The 21,365-nt window shown below is 43.1% G+C and overlaps 1 protein-coding gene across 4 annotated transcripts in view; it reads left to right on the forward strand.

Annotated features, from left to right (window-relative positions):
- The first annotated feature begins 9,003 nt into the window (after window positions 1-9,003).
- COBLL1 (cordon-bleu WH2 repeat protein like 1) overlaps window positions 9,004-21,365 on the forward strand; it is an 85,520-nt gene continuing 73,158 nt past the window's right edge. The window contains exons 1-2 of one of the 4 annotated variants that reach the window (XM_088660966.1): window positions 9,004-9,284; window positions 9,611-9,783. In XM_088660966.1, the coding sequence (XP_088517092.1) occupies window positions 9,737-9,783 (47 nt within the window). In that variant the 5' untranslated portion in view covers window positions 9,004-9,284; window positions 9,611-9,736. The other 3 variants (XM_035132712.3, XM_088660977.1, XM_088660988.1) reach the window with 3 other exon arrangements.

A 21,365-nucleotide genomic window follows, 5' to 3' on the forward strand; every position in this document is an offset into this window, starting at 1 on the left:
AGCGTTTGTAACCTGAGGCGTTTGTAACTCAAGGTACTGTAGTATCTGTCATATAGGACGTGGCTGCCTTTGACATACAAGTGGTTGCGACAATCTGCAATCCTTATTTCACTTCTGAAGCACATGCAAAACGTTTACAGGAACAATTATTGTCGTAGTTGGTTACTCCAGGGCATAGCCTTTCCTGATTTGCAAATCACTCACCACTTTTTTTTACAACTCACCAAAGTTTTTCCGTGTTCCTTAGCAAAGGCCTTTCTCTAATATCTCCACAACTGGTTTTTTTTTCCAACTTACACTTAAGCCTACAGGTAATCTGCAGTGGTAGCAATTATAATTTAATGGTTAACAAAAGCCCCATTAATCATCATGGAATTCATTGCACTGATCCTGACCGTGTCTCAACAAGATAACAGGGAAAACATATAAACGTCTCCAATGTTTCTGAGTCAATTTGTTCACTATTGACTTCTTTGGAAGAAGGAAGAAGAAGAAGAAAAAAGACCTTACTAAGCATGTTTACTTAAAGCAACTGCACATGCTGTCCTGCCACTAGGATGCTGCAGAAAATTGTATTATCTTGGGAACTTCACACCCCCTGCTGAAACCTTTACACATCTTTATGTTTTAGAGTGCCTTCATCATGTTGCAAGTAGTCAAGCCACTAGTTCTATACTCTTAGGGATTGAAGGAAGCACCAGGGTGACTCAGCTCAGGGATGCTGGGAAAACTGAGTGCAGTCAGACATGCACTCTGGACTTTAAGAAAGCTGATTTCAAAAAGCATAAGGAACTACTGGGTGAGATCCCATGGTCAGAAATACTCAAAGAGAATGGAGTTCATGATGGACGGGAGTTTCTTAAAGGTCACAATCACAAACAGTTCCAACAAGAAAGAAAATTTGTTGGCATCTGTCCATCTCAGGAGCCAATGGAGGAGTGCGCATTTGAAGGCATCTAAAGAAACTGGCGCGACTGCATAAGGAGCTTTCAGATGAGCTGAGATTTAAAAGGGACATGTTTAAGAAATGGAAAAAGAAGGAAATCATGAAGGAACAATATAAAGGGGTGGCTAGGGAGAGAGAAGGTCAGGTGGGCTAATGTTCGGAATGAATACAGGCTTGCAAGAGAAGTTAAAAATAATAAAAAGGGGTTTTTTCAGGAGGCTATGTTCAAAGATGAGGAAGAACAAGGAATTTGTAGGTCATCTTTGTGAAGAAAGCAGAGCAATGCTATCGGGTGACAGAGAGAAGTCAGAACTGCTCAGCACCTACTTTGCCTCTGTTTTCTCCCAAAAGGAAAACAGTGCCTAACCTGTTGATAATAGAATAAATAATACAAAGAAGGAAAAGATAGGAAAAGAGGCGGTAAGAAAACACATAGCTACTTCAAATTAATTCAGATCTCTAGGGCTGGGTAAACTGCATCCAAGGGTACTAAAGAAACTTGCAGGTGTAATCTCAGAGGCTCCGTCTCCCCAGCCACTCTGGGCGGCTTCCAACAGAAAAAATAGGATGTAGCATATCTTGGTTTCAGGAAGGCTTTCAATGACATTCTTGTGGAGAAACTTGTAAAATGCAGGATAGACCATAGTGGAATCTGCACACATATTTAAAAACTGTTGTGAAAATGCTTAAAAAACATTTTGAAAAAAGCATTGAATTTTGCATAGCTCAGTCTCACCATCTAGTGTCACATTTGTATATTGCACTTTACAACACATTTGGAATGTTTTATTTGCAGCTGTATAGCTGAGTCCTAAGTTACGGTTTAAATGGATCTGTAGCTGGTTGATGGACCGAACCCAGAGTGCTCACCAGGGGTTCTTTCTCATCCTAGAAAAAAGTGGGAAGTGGGGTGGTGCTACAGGGTTTTGCCCCTGTCTTCCTGTAGAAGTAGTTCTCTCTATGCTTTGAGCTGTTTTGCAGTGGTTTGTCACATGGAGAAGCCTCACTAGTGAAATGGAATATATAGATATATAACTACAAGGTGAGGTGAGCAAAAGGAAGAGCTCACCACACAGGTAGGGAGCAATTTAGGAGTCTTTGGTCCTGCTTATTCTCCTTCATCGCTCTTTCCTTTGCAAAGTGCACCTTGAGTAAGAGGACATGAAGTAATAAGGAGGAGCATCCCACCACCACCAAGTACGTTTGAGGCTTAATTAAATGGGTAGATTGCAAATGGGTGAATGATTAAAATGAAGAAATAACTATTGGCTCATTGCAACAATTCATCTGGCGTGTGCCTGTCCCTACTTGTTCCCTGAGAGAGATACTTGGAGTCTAACATGATGGAACAAACTGATTGAACAGAATGCTACAAAAACTATCTGAAAATAATAATAACAATAATGCAAAGCTATTTGGGAGAAGATCCTAGAAGATCTCGACTCATTGTCCTGTGTTTCATCATTGCGCTGCAACAGCAAAATTGTAATGCTGTCTATCTGTACATTATTAATGGAATAAGGCACCTCTATTTTCCACCTAATTAGCTGAGTGAGTCATAATATGAATCTAACAAGGAAAACACCCTTGTCTTTTATAATCCACACCCAGCTTGCACAATGCTATTCCAAAGTCCATTGTACTAAATTTTAAATCATAGAATGTGTTTTAAAGACAACGTTGTGAATGATTCGTGCAAACACACACACACACACACACACACACACACTTCAAGAGACCGTCCTGCACCACAGTGAAATTTGAAGGTGGCAATGAGTACATTTTCTCAAGAAAGTGGACCAAGATACAAGCTGTGGGTAAGTACTTTGGGTAAATGATTGACTACATCACCATTGAGAGTGCTGCAGAAGATAGCACAACTATTAGGTTATGCGTGGTGTTATGCTGAAGCCCGACTTCTTTTGTCAAGAACAAAACAACTTCCAGATCATTTTTTAAAACCTGAGAGGAAACTTGCCGTTTTATCCCTCTTCTCTCAACACACTGGTCCTCTAACATTTTTTCAGCGGAACTGAAGATCCACCTGCTGTTCCTAAACAACACAGCACCTTAACTGCCCAACATCCAGTTCCAAAAATTAACCCCCACAACATCTGGGATGCAATCATCATTTAGGAACGGTGGCTTTTTGACTGGAAGGAAACAAAAAATTCACTTTGGGATAAGTGGCATGAACAACCCCAGAGTTGCAGTGCTTAAAACGTAATATGACAACACATATTTGTGGACAGGGGAGTTCTTTATCAAATGGCTTGTGTAGATTTCTGGGATGAACCCAGCTGAAGCGTCCTGTCTGTTTGTAATAACAACTCTGGAAAGACAGGAAATCCCACCCCATCTCTGCTAAATGTATGGAGTAGTTTGTGCTGCCTCCACAATTCCTGCTCATCCTTCAATACAGTTGTTGCCTCACATTTCAACATGGCTTCCTTCTCTCCCGTTCAAAGCTTAGGCCACAAATGGGTAACCCTGTGGCCCGCCAGATTATGCTCAATTCCAACTCCCATCAGCCCCAGTCAACATGGCGAGTGATGATGGGATTTGTAGTCCAGCAATATCTGGAGGCTCTCCTTAACAGAAGGCAGTTCTCCTTCCGACCTGTTTGTATACATGGGACAAATCAGCCAAAGAGAAGAGTACAGACCCATAACATCTCAGACCCTCCAAGTGTCCCTATTTTCCAAGGATGTCCCTGATTTAGAGAAGCTGTCCTGGTTTCCTATTTAGAATCATAGAATCATAGAATCATAGAGTTGGAAGAGACCACGAGGGCCATCCAGTCCAACTCCCTGCCAAGCAGGAAACACCATCAAAGCATTCTTGACATATGGCTGTCAAACCTCTGCTTAAAGACCTCCAAAGAAGGAGACTCCACCACACTCCTTGGTAGCAAATTCCACTGCCGAACAGCTCTTACTGTCAGGAAGTTCTTCCTAATGTTTAGGTGGAATCTTCTTTCTTGAAGTTTTAATCCATTGCTCCGTGTCCGCTTCTCTGGAGCAACAGAAAACAATCCTTCTCCTTCCTCCATATGACATCCTTTCATATATTTGAACATGGCTATCATATCACCCCTTAACCTTCTCTTCTCCAGGCTAAACATACCCAGCTCCCTAAGCCGTTCCTCATAAGGCATCGTTTCCAGGCCTTTGACCATTTTGGTTGCCCTCTTCTGGACACGTTCCAGCTTGTCAGTATCCTTCTTGAACTGTGGTGCCCAGAACTGGACACAGTACTCCAGGTGAGGTCTGACCAGAGCAGAATACAGTGATACTATTACTTCCCTAGATCTAGATGCTATACTCCTATTGATGCAGCCCAGAATTGCATTGGCTTTTTTAGCTGCTGCATCACACTGCTGACTCATGTCAAGTCTGTGGTCTACCAAGACTCCTAGATCCTTTTCACAGAATATTTGATCCCAGAATTTCCCACTTTTCCTTAGGATGTCCCTATTTTCATTGGAGAATTGCTGGAGGGTATGGTAAGATGTCCCTATTCTCATTAGAGAAATGTTGGTGGGTATGGAGTTATCCAACCCCCAAGCCATCTGAAGTCAATCCTGTATAAGGAAGGTTTTTTATGTTTAATGTTTTTTTAATGTTTTTATATATGTTGGAAGCTGCCCAGAGTGGCTGGAGCAACCCAGTAAGATGTACAGGGTACAAATAGTAAAATTAACATTATGGAATGGGATGTCCCTATTTTCGTCGGAGAGATGTTGGAGGGTATGACACCTGCAATGAATGAACTCTGGGCAAAGGTACAGAATTCAACTCCTTTCTTTTCCTGAATGTGCTAGTTACCCACCCAAAGAAGACACAGAACACCTTCTGTACAATCTGATCAGTAAATGGCTCAATAGTTGGTGGCATATTCAACTCTGAAATAGCCTGTAGCAGTTGGGAAGCGGCTATGGGAAGCAAACCGTCCCTTTGGAAACATGAACAAGACAGGGGGCCTCTGTTCTCTACAAATCCTGTGACTTTTTGCCATTGGAAAGATCACGGGATGAACTTTTTTAAAATCATAGATGTTAGAAATTCCCTTCAAAGCATTTGCTTTAAATTAATATGAATTTGGAATAAAACACTTGCTATCATACTCTACACTGCAAAATGTATTTTAAAAATACGTACCTCTTTTCATCAGCAAATTAAATCCCAAAAGAACTATGCAGCACATTTGGCTTCTACTCAAGAAGTGGCAACTGAATGACCAAATAATGTATGTGGAGATGCCATCAAGGGATAGCTGAAATCTTGCCCCTGTATTTCAGACCACATATGGTTATTCCTCAGGAGCATGGATTACATATCAGATTATTATGGGGCATAAAAATGAACTGATTGCAACAAATGCTCTAAAATTCACTGGTTTTTTGAGTGGGCAATGTAATCCTGAGATGAAAACAAACACTGAGGAGGCAATACAGGCATCGAAGAAAGTGATGTATTATCAGAAGAAGCAATTTTGTAGAATCAATCAAGTAACAGGCTAAAGAGGACATATTTAGAGCTGAAAATAACTGAACATTTTCTAATAGGCTTACAAGTATGTGTACACATGTGCACTGCACACACAGAAAGGCAAATGCAAAGGATTTCAGGAGTAATTTCATGGGAAATTACTTTCACTCTGCACTGAATGGGCACTCAGTTGAGGATTCACTATTTTTTTCTTGCTACCCTGCATTAGAAAATTGGTCATATGTGCCCCCACAAACACCATGAAAAAAGCACAAATCCATTTTACAGAATTGAATTACGGTAATAGAATATTAGTGGAATAGAAGTTGTTTTAATATAAATGATCTGTGCCTGCAGTCCAAAACTGCAAGTGGATGGGACTTGGGAAAACAAGCACACAAGGACTTTTCACTTGCTTATAGCTGACACAGTTGTACTCTCCTGGTTGCAGCTGTGGCTGATGTGTGTTTTGCATTTCCCCACAGCTGGGAATATGGGCACTGCTCCATTAACATGTGATAAAGGAATAATGCCAATGTGTCCCATGCTTCAGGGAACTGTAGCTTAGAGAGCAGCCTAAGTTCACTCACAGTCATGGAAATTTCCCACTGGTCCCTCCTCTGTCTTTATTTTGCCATGAGAAAGAGGAGCCCAAACAGGCACAGGTAGTGTAATTCCACTCAGTGTCAAGTCCTTTTGATTTCAATAGCAGCCAGTGTTCATCAATATAGCCATTGATCAGGTCCAGGGCTGTTCACCTTACATGGACTTAACAGAAACTGTTTTCTTTTTAGGAGCTCAGGCGACAGAGCACCAATGGAAATTCAGCCGATTCTCTAGCAGTTTTTGTCTTGGGCTGGGAACTAGGACAGCTTAGCAGGGTGTTTGCAGAAACAACATGTGATCAGGATGTAGATACCTGGTAAGCAAGCAAGGAGCAAAATGGAGCATCCACCCCCCCCCCCAAAAAAAATCATTCAGTCTTTGAATAATCTGAAAATTCCAGAGAAAGCATTTCATAAGGGGAAGCACGACCCGTCGATTTTTCTCATGCCATCGTTACTTTAAGCAATTCTGCACAGCGGTAGATTCCGGTGCGTTTGTGTGTTTTACCAAAGGAGCAGGCTGAAAAATCAACAAAAGATATAAAAACCATTGTTTGCCCATTTCCTTTTATTATGCAACTTGTATTATGTGGTACGCACTGTAAACGTAAGGAGAACAAAGGCTTACTTATCCATATATGTAATGTGCTGTGCTTTTGATGTGAGATTAGGTACTGTTAAGATCTCTTGAAAGGACAGTTATGTAATACGTAGACAACCAGTCACATTTAGGATCTTCTTGCCAGCTTTAAGGAGACCAAAAAACAAGTCCAACACAAAGCCAGTTTTGGTTATCTGCATTTGTCAGATAAACAGCAATCATATGATGCCAACTGAACATAATAAAAGCCCTGTTGGATCTCACAAAATGCCCATCTACCCCAGCATCCTGCTCTCACAGTGCCCAACCAGATGTCTATCAGAAGCCCACCAGAAAGAAGTATATTTGCAGAGGGTCTGGCTTCTCCAGGGGATTGGGGTCCCCTGATGTCAACACGATGTCCTGACGTCACGAGGAGCCAGGGGGCAGAGCCGAACGTTCTCTGAAAATTTAGGGAGCCCGGCCCCCTAAAAAAATACATTCGGGGCATCTGAAACTGTCTTGGCCCCTGGGAGTCAGTGCCAGGTGCAAATATGTAAGCCACACTTTCATTTAAAAAAGCATGCCCGCAATATAAAAAGGCAGAATGCAACATATAAAAACAAAAGCAACAAAGATCCATAAAAGCGTACCGTAATTAAAAACAATGTTAGATACTGAGTGGATTAAAATGAGAATTCATGTCGCAAAGGCCTGTCAAACAAGTAAGTCTTCAAGAGGCACCTGAATGAAGGGATGGTTCCTACAGTAGGGAGTTCCACAGGGCTTGGCCTGCCACATGAAAAAAAGCTGTCTCTGCTGATGGCCCCAGGGGATTGGGGAACCAACAAAAGTGCCCCATCAAAGGATCTCCGTGATCAAGGTGGAACATAAGGAATCAGGTAGTCCTTGTGACATGAGCACAACAGCAGTCTCCCCATCTGTGTTCTCCACAACTGGTATTAGGAGGCATGTCACCTCCAATACATCTTCGAATACCTGCTCAGTCAGAAAGCTCAATGAATGACCCTGGGCTAGTTCTCAGTTCTCAGCCTAAGCTTCCTCACTGGGTTGTTGTGATAATAATAATAATAGTTTATTATTTATACCCCGCCCATCTGGCTGGGTCTCCCCAGCCACTGTGGGCGGCTTCCAACAGAAAAATAGAACACAGTAATCTATTAAACATTAAAAAGCCTCCCTGAACAGGGCTGCCTTCAGATGTCTTCTAAAAGCCTGGTAGTTGTTTTCCTCTTTGACATCTGTTGGGAGGGCGTTCCACAGGGCAGGCGCCGCCACCTGCCCTGTGGATCATAAGGGCAAGGGGAGGAAAAGCAATGTACCCATTTTAAGGAAAGGTGGAACATAATACAGAGTGAGTCCTTTAAAAGAGGCCCTGTGGATAGAGTACATATGTTCCACGGGGCTTCTTTTAAAAGACGCACCCTGTATAAATGTAATGATAAGTAAACGTCGCCTGGGCTTTTATGGGCTAGAGCAGTAGTTCTCAAAGGTGTGGCAGGAAAAAATGGCAAGTGTGAAGATTCAAGGACCATCAAAGAAACATTTAAACATTTCAGTGTAGTATAGTATCAGATGGATTATTATTTATTTGCAGAATATGGATATTCAGGAGCATTGTCTATTTCTACCGTTCTCCACTGCATATTGTTGTGAATGGGGATCTTCAACTCCCAACAAATATGAAAGATCAGAAAGGAAAAAAGCTTCTTTGTGTTGACAAGATGAGAATCTGTCTGTCTCAAATTGGACCTAAATAAATGAGATTTCCCAGCAAGAGCAAGCTCACACCTCTCATCTAGTTTTTAATATTTGGTTGGAAGCCGCCCAGAGTGGCTGGGGAAACCCAGCCAGATGGGGAGGGTATTATTATAATAATTAATAATAATTTAGACATTCTTAAGGTACATATGTAAGTGGCTCACTTATCATTATATTTTGGGAATGATTCATGCATTGTTTTCTACTTTCTGCAGGTCCCATGATCACATTATAAAGTAGTTGTGCTCTGCGTTCTAAATCAAGCACTGCTAAGAGTTTTTTCTTTTCGTTTCTCAGCGTATTTCTTATCAATAACAAATTGGGCAGTGGCACGAGCAATTTCTTATTCCCAAAGTGTGACGCAAAGAAAAAAAGTTTTAGAACCGCTGGTTCTTCAGGCTGCACGAAGCGTTTTCCTCCAGCAGAAGAGGCGGGAAAAAGAGCAGGAGAGGTCGAAACGAGGAGCGCAGGGCCAGACGCTGCAGGATCAGTCCCTCCAACTCCCCCACCTGCAAGGGGCTCTCGGCCTGCTTGGCTTTCCCGCCCTAGCGGCCGGAATGGGGGACGGCAGCTTGGAGCAGCCCGTTAACGGGAACAGCTGCTGCTGCTCTGGCAGTTCGCTGGTCGAAGAGAAGGGAGACGGCTGAGCCCGGGAAAACGCGCGGTGGGACGGCGGCGTGTGCGCGCGCGTGGCTGCTGGCGAGGCCAGTGCGCGCTAAGGCGGGAAGCCGCGGCGAGGGCTGCCGAAGCGGGAGGAGGAGGAGGAGACGGCGGCCACAGCAGCAGCGCGGAGGAACAGGGAAGCTCTGTTTCCCTCTGGCGTTTGCGTCCGAGAAGGCTCCTCGCTGCCAGTTCCCCACTCCCTGGCGAAGTTTTCCAAGGTGTGGTTTCAAAGGGCAGCCTCCCATCCTTCTGGCGCTCCGTGCCGGGCTCCCGCTGAGCCCCAGGGGAAGCAGCAGCAGGAGGAGGAGGAGGAGGGAAGGAAGGAAGGAAGGAGAGAGAGAGAGAGAGAGGGAGGGAGGGAGGGAGCTTCAGAGCGGACTGTCTGGGCGCGCGCGCGGGCAGCCGCAGCCGGGGAACGAGGCGAAGAATGCGGGGCTGCTGCCTCCCAAGGCGGCGGGACGGTGCGCTCCGTCGGCGGGGGTGCGACAGCCCTTGCCGCCTCCTCTGAGCGCGCTCTGCCCCTCCGCCGCTGCCGCCGCCACAGGTGAGACGGGCGAGCGGCTGCCTTTGCCTGCGTGCCTCGGCGGGGGCGCTTTCCTTCGCGCGCCGCCGGAAAAGACTTCCAAGCTCTTCCACCTGGAGCCTGCAGCCTCAGCCGCCTCGGAGAGGAATGGACGGCCAGACGTGCGCGGTACCGGCTCGCCTCCCTCCTTCCGGGTAAGCAGCACACCAGCAGCCTTTGCCGTCTGCTTCAACGCGCGCGGAAGCAACGCAACCCCCCACCCCCACCCCTTGCAAGCCTCTGCAACTTGGCTAAGTTGCAACAAGTTGCCTTTCTGGCGCGCTCCGCCTCCTTTTCTTCTGCCCTGTCCAAGAGGTCGAGAGTTTCAATAGAGGGGGGAGGGGGTGGGGCGGTGGGGCGTTTGTGTTTAGGGGGTGGTGGTTTTGACTCAACAGAGACCTCAACACATGAAGAACGTGGTCTGTAGAGTTGCTGTGATCATAGAATCAATGAAATGTAGAGTTGGAAGGGTCATCTAGTCCAACCCCCTGCAATGCGAGAATCTCAGCCGAAGAATCCCCGGCAGGTAGTCATCCGATCTCCAAGGAAGGAGAGACCGCCGTGTCCCAAGGGAAACGCGTTCGGCTAAGTCGAACAGGGCATTTCCTCTTTGGATTTAGTTTGATTCTTCCTGACAGTTTTTGGTGTTCTGTTTGGGGATTGCAGTTAAGACTCGCCGGAGTACTTCTGAGTAATCATGCTTGCTAAGACTCTCACTGTAAGAAACACGTATTTCATACTCATGTTATATCTCTATCTGTATACGTGTGTGTCTCTCATAAGCACTGTACTGTATAGTATACTGTACAGACTTGCTTGGGACTGGGAGCAAGCTACCTTGCAGGCTGTGGGGCATTTACTTCGGATTAAACAGATAAGTAGATTTGGGCTTCAGGAGTCAATGAAAAGGCATAAAACCCGAATACCCATTTCCACATAATTTCTACATAAGTGTGCACAGGATTGCAGCCTGGTTTTGTGGAGTTGTTTTTTGTGAGAGGGGTTCTATGATATAATGGAGAGCCAAAGTTTGTGTGTGGGAGAAACCCATCCTTAGAAGTAAAATACAATGTGGAAACACTTGGAGAGGGAAAAGGGAGGGGATGTGGACAGAGTGTTCTGGTGAAGAAATAGTGCACCTTACAAGGCACCCTGTTCAGATTCAGTAAATACACCCATGGAGGTCAGTTCAACTTAGCTTCATAAAAGGCAATTGTTGGGCTCAAGCGTTTGAAAGGCAATACCCGGGAATGCTTAGGAATCTGCACAGAGTTTGAAAATCTCCTTGGCTATGTAGCAAACCATATTTAGCATGTACCGTATGTGACTGTGACGTAGAGTTGAAGGGAAATCTCTCTCTGAACAGGAGTGGGGTGTTAGTGGAGGGAACAGTTGTGCTTCTAATAAAGAAAGCCTTAAAACAAAAACAAAAACGCAGTTTCTGGCTTGTTATAATCTAGTAGTGCAAGGAAGGCACCGCAAGAATACCTCATAAGAGTGCACCTTATCATCCTTGGGTTACTGAAAAGAAAAAGGCACTAAATTGGAAAGTTGAAAGATACCTCCAGTCCATTGGAATGGTTAGGTTCAATCATGCTTCCAAGGGGAATTAAGAGTGAATGTTGTTCCTGTGTCTCCAGTTCTTTTCACTTCCTCCTCAGGGGCTGCATCTGAAGAGTTAACAAGTGTGCTGACTGTACTTAGCGTTTGTGTACACAAAATAAAAGAACAGGTAGTTCAGCACATGGCAGCTAGACAATCTGAAAATATTGTTGGACAAACTCAGGTGCTGGCCTTGTCCAAAGAAATCAGGAGCAATGTAGCCAGGCTAAGTAACACTCTAGTTTCTTCCCCAAGGCATTTCATTGTTCGTTTTGTGCAGGTATAAATGAGGGTGTGTGAAATAGAGTACGCCGCTCTGAAAAATAATCTAATCTGTCTTTTGTGTCGGGTTTGTGTGCAAGTATAGTGGAAGCACAAAAGTGCAGATTTCATTTTCCCCTGTAGATTATGATAGGAATTTACTTTAGCAACAGGCCAGAACCTGTTCTTTCATATCATTGTACGTGAATATGTCTTGGTTATAGGCAGGAAATCTGTTGGGACACCAAGCCTATTTTCAAAGCTTAATTATGTGGAAGAAATATTTCTTAGTAGTCTGGATTAGCTGACAGTATTGCAGAGAGTACTCGCCGTGTCTGCGAGCCAGAAAGAGAAGTTGGAAAGAGAAGAATGGGTCTGCTTCTTGTCTGCTGAAGCCCAGCAAGTAGGGAAACTGTAACGGAAGAAGACCTAATCAGACTTCAAGTGCTGCTTGTTTTAATAATGCGAACAAAGGCTGTTAAATAAAAATAAGATAATAATGCAAAACGCATGTGCTGTGGTTTTGGGATCAGGGCCAAAGGATGTAATGAACACTCCAAAGGGACATGAAGTGGCTCAACAGAGTGAAAAGGCATCTGCCCCTGAACGGTTCCTGGTTGGTAGACCACCTGCAAACCATATGTAAGGCCGCTCTGAGCTCCATGGAGGGAAGACTAGGGTATAAATAGTACAGGGGTGGTTTTTTTTGTTTCAAGGCACCTGGTGCCTCCTAGCAAATTTCATTTAGGTTGAAATCCCTCTGCTTTGTGTGTTTCAGAATGGTGGGATATCCTTTGGCTTTTCATAGGACTCTTAAATCTACAGTCTAAATTGTTTTGAAATGTTTTTAATATGTTTGTATTTTTTATTGTTTTATTTTTTTATGTTTGCTGCCCTGGGAGGAAGGCCAGGATAGAAATTTAATAGAATAAATACCCAGAAAAGTCAGATATAAACCAAGTGACCTTTGTTATGCCCCAGTTCATATATTTCACTTAAAACATATGTGCATTTCCACTCCACTTACTCATAAAATGTCTTAGACATGTCATTTTGGGGGGAAGTGCAAACAAATTGTTATTCCATTTAGGATATGACTGAGTATAGCACTCTTCCAGGTTTTGTTTTGCACGCTGAAGGTCTCAAATTCATTTACCAGTTTCTCTGGGTAGGGCTGCGCGAGATCCCTGTCTAAAACTTTGGGAGAGCTGTTGCCAGCCAGAGTGCAATCCTATACAGGTTTCCTCAGAAGCAAGTCCCACTTTGCTCAGTTAAGCTTCTTTCTAGGTAAGTGTGAATAGGATTATATTGTCAAAGGCGTTTCAGGAACAATACCAAAGAAAATCCCAAAGAAAACATCATTGTCTCTCTTCCCTGACGTGGGAGAGTTGTAGAGACGTTGCAGAGAAGTTTGCTTATAAAGGCCACGGGCACAGAAGCAAAACCAAGGTAGCTTTGCTTTAGGGAAGGGCTGTCACACAACGTAGAACATACGTTCTGCGTGAAGAAGGTCCCAGGTTGGGGCTGGAAAGGATTGCTGGCTGAAACCCTGGAAAACCTCTGTCAGGTTAATGAGCCAGATGGACCCATGTATAAGGTGGAGTTGGTATAAGGGAGTTTTTATATGTTCATATGTAGTATACAAACAGGAGAACAACTATTGGACTTGGAGGAAATGGTGCAAAAGAATACTAGCTTCTCTGGACTGTGCAACTCTCTTTTGTCCCTTGCCAGTGGATGTCAGCTGTGGGGACTAGGTAGGAAATGATGTGAGCTGAAGCACCCTCGAGTTAGGAATGTCCTTTAGGTGCAGTACATTCAGTCCCCTAAATTAGTGCTTTCTGAGATGTGCTGTTAGGGAGGTATGCTTTGAACAAGATGAGAAAACCATTGTAGAGGTCTTTCTGTGACGATACGTGTTGTTAAGATTTCCACCTCCCCCCCCCTTCCATTCTCTAAAATGTGGTGTTGAAAAGGAAATATTTGCTAACTTTCATATCCACGTGGTCCTCAACTCAGTGTTGTGTTTTCATTTGTTTGGGACTGCCATAGTGACCATAGGAAATACTGTAGATATGGGGTGGGGGGTGGGGAGAGATCCATCTGTATGGATCCATCCGTATGAATCAAGTGACTCAGCTAAGTTCCCTTGCTAAGTCATAAATGAGTAACGTGTTGTGTATTTTTGGTGTAAGGTTCAGCCCTGGTTTGTAGTAGCTTGGTATCCACTAATCCTTATTTCCCATATAATTATTATTTTTTAACTGATGGAATTTAACTGGTAAACACGATCCACTGAAACATTTCATTGCAGCACAGCAGTTCCCACGCCTCTGTATCTGAACGAGGTTACTGGAAAGATTGTGTAATCCCCCAAAGGGGACAGTGTTTGTAATAGTAATTTCCTATGAATGAATGAATGAACAACACAATGAAGGCAGTCTCTTCCGTGAACTGATGTTCATATGTTCTTAGAATGGATGTGCCAGTTAAACCCCACGCTAGCTGAAAGCAATTGATTTTTGAATGAAATATGCATGTGCATTCTTTTACTGTAACATCAAAATGCAGATGCTCCGGCTGTAAACATCATCTGGAGGCTGGAATGAGAAACAGTAGGGATCATATGACTGCTGACAGGAGTAGCAACTGAAATGTATGGTGTGATGCCATTGCATTGCTCATTTCTCCATTCCACTTTATTAGCTTCTGTTTCTGGGGGTGGCGGAAATTCATGGTGCGATGAGACATGGTTTAGTTTCTTGGATATTACTGGGGAGAGAAGGGGAGGAAAGAGCTGCTTTAGAGGCGGCTACATGACTTCTGTTGCATTTGATTTCTTTATTATTAAGTTGCAGAAGTACACTCCCCACATAGCCCATGTAACTTCATGTTTTCTAGCAGCTTGTTCATCCTACCACAAGGCTTTATTAACTGAAGCAGCAACTCTCTTGGAGTTGGAGAGAACACAGGGAACAAATATGTTGTTGTTGTTGTTTAGTCGTTTAGTCATGTCCGACTCTTCGTGACCCCATGGACCATAGCACGCCAGGCACTCCTGTCTTCCACTGCCTCCCGCAGTTTGGTCAAACTCATGTTCGTAGCTTCGAGAACACTGTCCAACCATCTCGTCCTCTGTCGTCCCCTTCTCCTAGAGACCTCCATCTTTCCCAACATCAAGGTCTTTTCCAAGGATTCTTCTCTTCTCATGAGGTGGCCAAAGTATTGGAGCCTCAGCTTCACGATCTGTCCTTCCAGGGAGCACTCAGGGCTGATTTCCTTCAGAATGGATAGGTTTGATCTTCTTGCAGTCCATGGGACTCTCAAGAGTCTCCTCCAGCACCATAATTCAAATGTGCGTTGGACTTAAATCATCCTAGTTTCTCTACGTAGCGGAAAATAAAACAGTTTTAAGGTCAGTGTGTTAAGGTCAGTGTTCTAATCACCTTTTCGTCCTTTAGCAAATCCTTGACTCTCTCCCTATCTGAAGGTACAGTTACCCCGCTACTGTAGTCCTTTTGCTGCTTCTAGCGTTTGAAGATTTATTATGATGATCGTTGTGTTGGTCTTAATATTTTTAGTAGTGATAGGCCCCTCTCTCTTTTTGGTATCTGTTATTATCTGTGTGCATTTATTTCCCCCAAGTTTGTGTTCTTTGCAAAAAGCTGTATCCTTATGATGAAAACAATATTGTATAGATAATTACAAACTGATTCAAAGCTGAATAAAATGCACAGAAAAGCACACTTAGGTAAATATGTGATCTGTTTTGCAAGAGAAGTCGGGATAAGATCAGTATAATTGCTTGGGAAGATTGGCATTTCTCAAGAGAAGTGGGAGGTTGGACAGAGGATTGCATGGTTTTACAGATTTTACCATATTGGAATTCTGTTCTGCTTTCATTAAGGTTCAGGTTTTGTTCTTTTGCTCATGTTACCCACCCTGAGCCTTTCAGATTATAAATGATAATTAAGCAGGAACGCTATTGGCTTAACCCTGGCTACAAAAACCCAGTCCAAAGGAAAATGTGTTAAAATGGCTTGAGCTCTGGCCTATCCCCATGAGGACGGGAGGTGAACAGCTGTGAGGCAGACACTAGTCATCTTTCTTTAGGGAAACCTTGCTCTGAAAAAAATATACAGAGAGAAGATATTGGGGTGTATGACGTCGGCTGCCCTTGTAGCATAGTGGTGAGGCAGGGTTTCCCCAAAATTGTTGGGAGGACTACAATTCCCATCATCCCTAGCTAGCAGGAACAGCGGTCAGGGGTGATGGCAATTGTAGTCCAGAAACAGCTGGAGACCCACGTTTGGGGAAACCCTGGGTTAGAGTGTCAGACTTGGACCCAGACCCCCAGGTTCAAAAATCCTGTAAGTCATGAACTCCATTGGAAGCCCTTTGGTGATTTACTCTCTCTCAGCCCACCATACAGGGTTGCAGGGCGAGAACCTTTTTTTACTACTTTGGAATTTATTGAAGAAGGGACAAGATAAAAAATGTAGTAGTAATAACCATAACAAAGATCAGAGAAGTTTGTGTAAAAAATATTGAGAATGGAGAGGAAGAATGATCTAGTAAAATTCTGTAAACCGCTCCTTTCTGCTGCAGCTAAATAATATACATAAAAATATATACATAAAATAAAACAAATACTTTTGCCTTTAAGCCACTTATTGCTCATCCCCGAAAAGAATGCACTGGCTTTTTCTGTGCTTCAGACCCCCTAAATTTCACTATTTATTTACCTGAAGAGAGGCTAGCGAACATCACAGTGCAAAATAAAAAAAACCATCAGTCCGACCTGAAAGCATACGATTATACATTTTAAGTTGGCTGCTCAGAACCAGGTTTAAGCACTTCCCTTTCTCCTGCAAAATTGTTATGCACACCCAGTTGAAATTTGGAAGATGACGGTAAACTGCAGTGTGTGAACATTTCCTTTGAAAATATCTGCAGACATAATTCCAAGCGGGCAGTTTCAAAACCCAGTGTTTCATTTTCTTTTATTGCTTAATTATGGAAGGTGCTAAGATGACCTTGTGGTAAGGCGTGTGGAAAGGAGTGGGATTTTGATAGTTGTAGTACCTCTTCTCTGTTCTGAAACTAAGCTGGCGCCAAGTAGGCCTATGACGCAGGGCTGTAGTGTTTTTAATCCTGCTGTGTCCAGGAATTGGTGTGGTTCCTAGTATAGCTTGCCAGAAATCCTCATTGCGTGTTTGAAATATCTTCAGTGCTGATGTTGTAGCCTTTCACCACTGGAGAGTGTTGCTGTGGGAAGCAGATCAAGGGAGCTTTTGGGGGTTGGGGAATGTAGCTACCAGGGTGGGGGAAAAAAAAAGATGTGTGGGAAAATAATGTGCACATATGGAGCAGAAACAAGGGTTTGCAAGCAGAATTTCGCTCAAGATGAATGCTGTCCTGTCAGAAGTCTATAAACAAATGATAGGGCTTATGGATGACTATGTGTTGAAGGTATATTTTAAGAGAGAAAAGAGGTCCAGAACGTGATAATATTACTGAATGTTATTGTGTATATGTGTGTTCTGCAGGAAAATATGAATGCATTTGGGTGCTTACTGTAATAGTATGGTGCTTTTATTCTTAAAGTTTGAAAACAGCTCTTATTGCTAAGCATTTTTATACTTGGAAAAACTGTTTTGACAATTCAGTGTTGTGATTTTGTTTTAGGTGTGATAAACAGTTAGGAAATGGAAGCAGGTAAAGAGCGAGGACACCATACTATTACAGAAGGCATATTAAATGCATAAATATACAATAAAGCAGTTAGCAATATGTAAATCTGGTGTGCTAGTATGGTGCCCATAGGCAGAACAATGCCCCTAAAAAGCACAGTGCTCTTAGATACCCTCGGTCTCAATATTTTGACCCTTATCCAGCCTACCACTGCATCCAGTCGCTGGCTTAAAACAGTCACAGACTTCTGGTTTGATAGTTCGAAACCATACCGGACCCTGCTAGCAGCTTTATTGCTAGGAGGCAGTCCATCTCAAAGCAATCTTTCCAGTGAAAACTAAGGGGTTGGTTTTCTTTGTGCAGCCTGTTGAGGCCTAAACAACATTTTGGATAAAGCCGGCGACCATTTTGCGTGGGGCTTCCGTTCCCGGCCACCACATGCGTTGGTCCTGCCTCGTTCTGCTCTGCCCCTGTTCTACCTTCTTCCAGATCCAAAAGGACCTGTGCATTGGCGATCATCGCACGTCAGTTGGACGCATCTAAAATGGCCGCCGCCTGAACTTGTAGCGTAAATCTGCAACTTGAAGGCCTGTGTTCTGCATGGCATAAAATATGCCAGCGTTTAAAAGAAAAATGAACAACTGCTACACTAATGCATGAGGAAGCATGCCTGGTAGGCAGTGCGGGTTAAAGTATTTAGTGCGTAAGTAGTTTTATGTCATATAGATAACAGTGGCTCTATGCCAGTTGTTTATATAGAAACACTGTTACATTGTGGTTTTTTTCTTTAAGAAGGATCTGAAGGTTCTGCGGCGATTAAGGGAAGAATCTTCATCTATCTGTGAGGTGTTGCCCTAGGGAGCCTGAATGTTTGTCAGCTGCTGAATATGATGAAAAATTGTTTTCTTTTGTTGATTTGGCTGAGTGCAGCAGGACTCTCATGAACTCTTTAAAAAAATTATACTGAGAACTATGTGAGAGAGAACGCTTCTTCAGCAAAGACTTGTAGAAGATTGCTGAGTAATATCTGCATTATTCTTCCTTATTCATAAACACGATTAAAATGCAGTGGACAAGAGTTTGCGAATAACACTGGGGCATGTTTGGCATTTGTGGAAAGATTTGTGGCATTGCGAAGGAGGTTCAAACCTGGCAGAAGGCGAGGCCTTTGACAGGGATTTTTACATCCTACAGCAGTTTAAATCCAACTCTAGTCCCTATAACCTCATTTCTTGCAGCGAGGGAACCGCCAGAGCTGGATCTGTTTCCAGAATGAACGATGGAGTTATACAGGGCTGTTTAGGGCTTTAAAGGTCAGCACTTTGAATTGCGCTTGGAAATGAACTGGGAGCCAATGTAGATCTTTTTAGGACCGGTGTTATGGTATATGGTCCCGATGGCTGCTCCCAGTCACCAGTCTGGCAGCCACATTCTGGATTAGTTGTAGTTTCCAAGACACCTGCAGGAGATAATGAGAGCATGTACCATTATGGCGAGACAGTGTGCAGGTGTACCAGATGCAGAAGAGCCGTGGTCAACCCAGTCCCAACATTGTGTTCTCACAGTGGCCAATCAAGATGCCTTTTGGGAAGCACAAAAGCAGGACCTGAACACAACAGAACTCTCCCCTCCTGTGGTTTCTAGCAACTGGTATTCAGAGGCATAGTACCTTTGGCAGTGGAGGTAGTATAGAGAAATCATAGTGTCTCATTATGTAGAATATAAATCACAATAAGGCAGTGAGTAAATATCCAAGTAATGGATAGAAACAATACATGAAAACAATCCAACCACAGAAAAGTGTAAGACAAATCACCAAATGTCAATTCATAATTGCACAATGACAAGGGCAGTGCAAAACAACCCAGAAGCCTAAATAAAACAGTCTCTCCCAACAGGCTGTACAAGAAACACCCAATTAATTCATATTGCAATAAAACCCAAGAACCATTAGTATTACGGTATCCATAAGCTTAAAAACTGCACGATTTAACAGCCTATAAGACAAGACCTGCCGTTTTCCAGGGAGGTGGTGGCAAATCCCAAGATGTGCTGGATGTTAAGTAATCTACTTTGTTAGTATGGGAAACGTGGCTCAGTCTTATTTAAAAGGCGTCTTTGAACAGCCCACAGAGCAGTGTGAACAATGCTTGTTCTGTATTAGACTAACAGAAGCCGTGCTCTGACATTCCTTAAAATACCAGTGGCCGAAAGAATTTCTGATGTGGCCTGATGACTTACCCAAATTCTGCCTCCATTAAATTAGAAACCTAAACAGTGTTGCTTTAAGATGCAGTGCCGTTTTGTTTGTGTGCAGATTCTGAGGAAGACTTTGTGACTTTTCTGTTAATAGTGGTGCATCTGAAGAACACTTGGAATTGTAACAAGAGGGCAGTGAAGGGTCTGGAACTCTTAGTCATTCTGATCCTGAGTTTTGTCTTCTAAGTACAAAGAAATTTTGATTTCCAGTGTCTGTCTCTCTCTCACTCACTCTCTGTAAAATGAATCATTAACTCATCCTATAGAATAAGGCAGCTTCTCCCAACCTGGTTCGATCCAGGCGTTTTGAACTACAGTTCCTATCACCCCCAGATCATTAGCCATGTCTAGCTGGAGCTGATTATAGTCCAAAGCACTTGGGAAAGTTTAGAAAGACTACATAGAAGAAGGCAGCTGAAGCTGAGTTTAGTTAATTCATGCATGCCCATTGCTTGGTAACCTAAGTGACCAAAGAAACCAGTGCAGATCATGCTAACTGTTAGAGTTTCTATACCACATCGTCTCCAGTACATTCCCCTACTCCCAATAGAGACAGTTCACATGTTCAGCATGCACATGAGTCCCTGAGTGGTGTAGGATAAACCATGTGCATGTACATCTAAAGTAGCACATATAGACCAAAAAGAAATCAGAAGATGAACGTTGAAGTGGATCACAAGAGTTTCCATGGTTTCAGTCTAAATGGCTGTATTGCTTAGTTTCAAATATTCCCTGCAAATCGTCTTGTATGTGTATGTGTCACCTGTCCCTTTCTAACTTTGTTGTTTTTAAAATAGAATACTTTCCCTAACCTACCAACATAAAAATGGCATCCCTTTTGGAAAATAATCATATGCTTCTCACAAAACCTATTAGAAATATACTTCCTGTTTGTGTGCCCATTGAGTAAGTAAGCAAAAAATTAAGCAAGCTTTGGGAATCGTTTGCCATAATAGGTTCAGGTTCAGCCACTAATCTTACCAGAAATGTGGTGGGAAGCTTGCAACAGGCTCTTCCTGTTGTACAGATAACAATGAATATTGTTTTCTTTGTTGTCATTGCACTGACTTTCACATGCTTCCAATTTAAATTGTTTGCAGCTGTTTTTCAATCAGAGTTAAATCAGACAATTAAAGAAGGGAGAGGAATACCTGAGTACCTCCCTATTGTTTAGCAAAGCGTTGCAAGTTTACCAACTTTTGCAAAAGCCACTTAATATGTTTAATGTTTAGGCAGACAGGCAGAACAGATCTGATATTGCAGAATGATGCAGATTGTGTCTTTGCTTAGCTATGTTGTGTAATAATGGGAAGTATGTGGGTGCTTTTTATTTTTAAAGTATTAGATGGGTTAATATTTGCAGCCTAGGGAATATATGAAAGTTAAGTGTGTAGTATCTCGGCCAATTCAGGAAAGTGATTTTAAATTCTCCCTTGCGTTCTTGCTCCCTTGCTCCCTTGGTTTGCTGCAGCAAATGTCAGCTGCAGCAAACTGCAGACTTGCATGCTTTCCTTGCTCCAACCCCTGTGTGGCTGAGAGAAGATTGAGAATCTTCTGCTTCCACTTCAGATTGGCTGCAGTTTAGTGTGTTGTTGGAAATGCAAACTGTAGTTAATATTAACCGGATGGTTGTTGTTTTTTAAACCTAGCCAACTTCATATACTACAGTTTGAAATTGGTTTGTTTTGACAAACAACAGTTGTGATTAACCTTAGTTTGTCTGGGTGTGGCTATGAAGAACAAACCATGGCTACTCTAAAATGGAAGCCAAAGCTTCTAAACCTCCTCGTCTTGGAGAAGAACGAGCCAGGTAGGGTGCATGAGCCTCATTCTTGCTGTGATTTGTCCTCATAACACTAAACTATGGTTCAAATTTCAGCTTTATGTGTGAATGAGACCACTGAGTTAGACCATTGACTGT

Source organism: Zootoca vivipara, chromosome 1 (genome assembly GCF_965207765.1).
Source record: "Zootoca vivipara chromosome 1, rZooViv2.hap1.1, whole genome shotgun sequence".
NCBI classification, from domain to species: domain Eukaryota; kingdom Metazoa; phylum Chordata; class Lepidosauria; order Squamata; family Lacertidae; genus Zootoca; species Zootoca vivipara.